At 33.4% G+C, this 2,740-nt stretch overlaps 1 protein-coding gene across 1 annotated transcript; it reads right to left on the reverse strand.

Moving 5' to 3' along the window:
* Positions 1 to 2,140, reverse strand: LOC127744597 (NAD(P)H-quinone oxidoreductase chain 4, chloroplastic; the record flags this gene model as incomplete). The annotated part of the gene is given in 2 exon segments (XM_052256736.1): positions 1 to 1,171; positions 1,867 to 2,140. Coding segments are annotated over 2 exon segments (1,445 nt in total), but the record flags the coding sequence as incomplete, so codon positions are not given.
* Positions 2,141 to 2,740: the final 600 nt, after the last annotated feature.

Consider the following 2,740-nt stretch of genomic DNA (forward strand, 5'->3'; position numbering starts at 1 on the left):
AAAACTGTGAATATTTTGGGCATTAGGATAGCCATTCCACCCATTTGGTCAAGATAAAGAAGACGTAGTCTATCATAACCAGTTCCCGCCAAGAAAAAAAGCGCAGCACCAATAAATCCATGAGAGATAATTTGTAAAATGGCCCCGTTGAGCCCCGTATCACTTATAGAACCAATTCCAATAATTATGAAACCCATATGAGATACCGAGGAATAAGCTATTCTTTTCTTTAAATTACGTTGACCAAGAGATGTTGAAGCTGCATAGATTATTTGAATTGAACCTAATAACATTAACCAGGGGGAAAATATGGAATGAGCGTGAGGTAATAATTCCATATTAATTCGAACCAATCCATATGCGCCCATTTTTAATAAGATTCCGGCTAAAAGCATACAAGTGCTGTAATGTGCCTCTCCGTGGGTGTCCGGTAACCATGTATGTAAGGGTATAATCGGCAATTTTACAGCAAAAGTAAAAAGAAATCCCATATAAAATATTATTTCGAGCACCCCAGGATACGATTGATTAGTTAATGTTTCAAAATTTAATGTCGGTTCATTAGAACTATATAAACCGATACCTAGAATTCCCATTAATAAAAAAATAGAGCTTCCCGCAGTGTATAAAATAAACTTTGTAGCTGAATACAAACGTTTCTTTCCCCCCCACATGGATAAAAGTATATAAACTGGAATTAATTCCAATTCCCACATGATGAAAAAAAGTAAAATGACTTGAGAAGAAGAAGGTCCTATTTGACCGCTGTACATTGCTAGCATCAGGAAATGGAATAATCGGGATTCTCGAGTAACCGGTTGAGCCGCTAAAGTAGCTATAGTGGTAATAAATCCCGTCAATAAAATGGGTCCTATAGAGAGTCCATCTATTCCGAATCTCCAGTAAAAATCAAAAAAATTAATCCATTTATAATTTTCTGTCAGTTGGATTAATGGATCATCCAATTGGAAATGATAACAAAATGCATAGGCTGTTATCAGCAGATCGATTAAACATATGCAAATTGTATACCACTTAATTACCTTATTTCCTCGATGAGGAAATAAGAATATTAAGGAACCCCCGGCTATTGGTAAAAGTACAACTATTGTTAACCAAGGAAAATAATTCGTGATAAAAATAAGATACACTTGGGCTAGAAAAACCCGCGCTCAAAATAGAAAGATAATAGAAATATCTTTCTATTTTTAGCGCAGATTTTTGCCAGTAAAAAACGTATTCTCGTGGTGTTTGTTTTTTGAAAAAAAAGAAAGGGGCGGTCTCAATAAGCTAGACCCATGCTTCGAGTTGTTTCATGCCACAAATAAACTCGAACACTTAAGAAATCTGTAGGACAGGCGGATTCACACCTCTTACAACCGACACAGTCCTCCGTTCTTGGGGCAGAAGCTATTTGCTTAGCTTTACACCCGTCCCAAGGTATTATTTCTAATACATCGGTGGGGCAGGCTCGGACACATTGAGTACATCCTATACATGTATCATAAATCTTTACTGAATGTGACATTGGATTTGGATCTATAATTTTTTTTTACAAAAATGGAAAATTTTCGATCTAGTAAACTCGTAAATAAATCATATATTTAGACACTAGATGAATCAACGATTTACCAGAATTTTGATACTCAAAACCGACTTCTGGATCAATTCATAAGAGGAGAGGGGACCAAGATACTTTGATTTCTTACGTTTTTGCAAACGTGCGAGTTTGTTGAATTACACTATTCAAAATTAATATTTATATGATAAATCACTATTAATACTATTTATTCAATATAAATACTAGTTTTATTCAATATAAATAATATAAATACTAGTTATTCAACAAGTTCGATTGATTGATACGAGTTGATTTTCTGTTACGATAAATTGAAGAAACAATAGCCGGTCCGATAGCAGCTTCAGCGGTTGCAATGGCAATAACAAAAATAGAAAAAATATTTCTCTTTAATTGGCGACTATCAAAAAAATCAGAAAAGGTTACGAAATTTATATTAACTGCATTCAGTATAAGTTCAAGACACATAAGGGCTCTAACCATATTTCGACTCGTGATCAATCCATAGATACCGATAGAAAATAAATAGGCACTCAAAACAAGTCCATCTTCGAGCATCATTGACGAACTCCTTATCAATTTCGATTCACTATAATATTAATATAATATGAACAACAATTCAACCAATTCAATTGACTAAAGAATAAAAAAAAAGTCTGAAAAAAAGAATATATTCGCAAAAAAAAAATTTTTCTACATAAACACTCTTTTTTTACATTTACAGAGAATTAAATCGAAATAACTGAGGAAAAAAAATAATTCTTTTTTTTTTTGCAAGTTAAAAAAATTTCTTACTGACGAGCCACGACAATTGCACCTATCAAAGCAGCTAAGAGAATTATTGAAATTAGTTCAAATGGAAGAAAAAAATCTGTTGATAAATGAACTCCAATTTGTTGACTAGTACTTATTAAATCTTGCTCTATAATCTGATTTGGTCTTGTAGTCCAAATAAGCCCGTACCATGATGTATCTAGAATAGTAGTTATTAGTGAAACAAAAATACTTGTACAAACCATCAAAGTAATTCCACCCCCAACGGTAAAAAGATGAAAATCTTGGTGATATTCCGAACCATTCATGAACATCACAGCAAAGAGGATTAAAACGTTTATAGCTCCCACGTAAATAAGTAGTTGTGCGGCAGCTACAAAATGGGAG

Source organism: Arachis duranensis, unplaced genomic scaffold (genome assembly GCF_000817695.3).
Source record: "Arachis duranensis cultivar V14167 unplaced genomic scaffold, aradu.V14167.gnm2.J7QH unplaced_Scaffold_61477, whole genome shotgun sequence".
Taxonomy (NCBI): Eukaryota; Viridiplantae; Streptophyta; class Magnoliopsida; order Fabales; family Fabaceae; genus Arachis; species Arachis duranensis.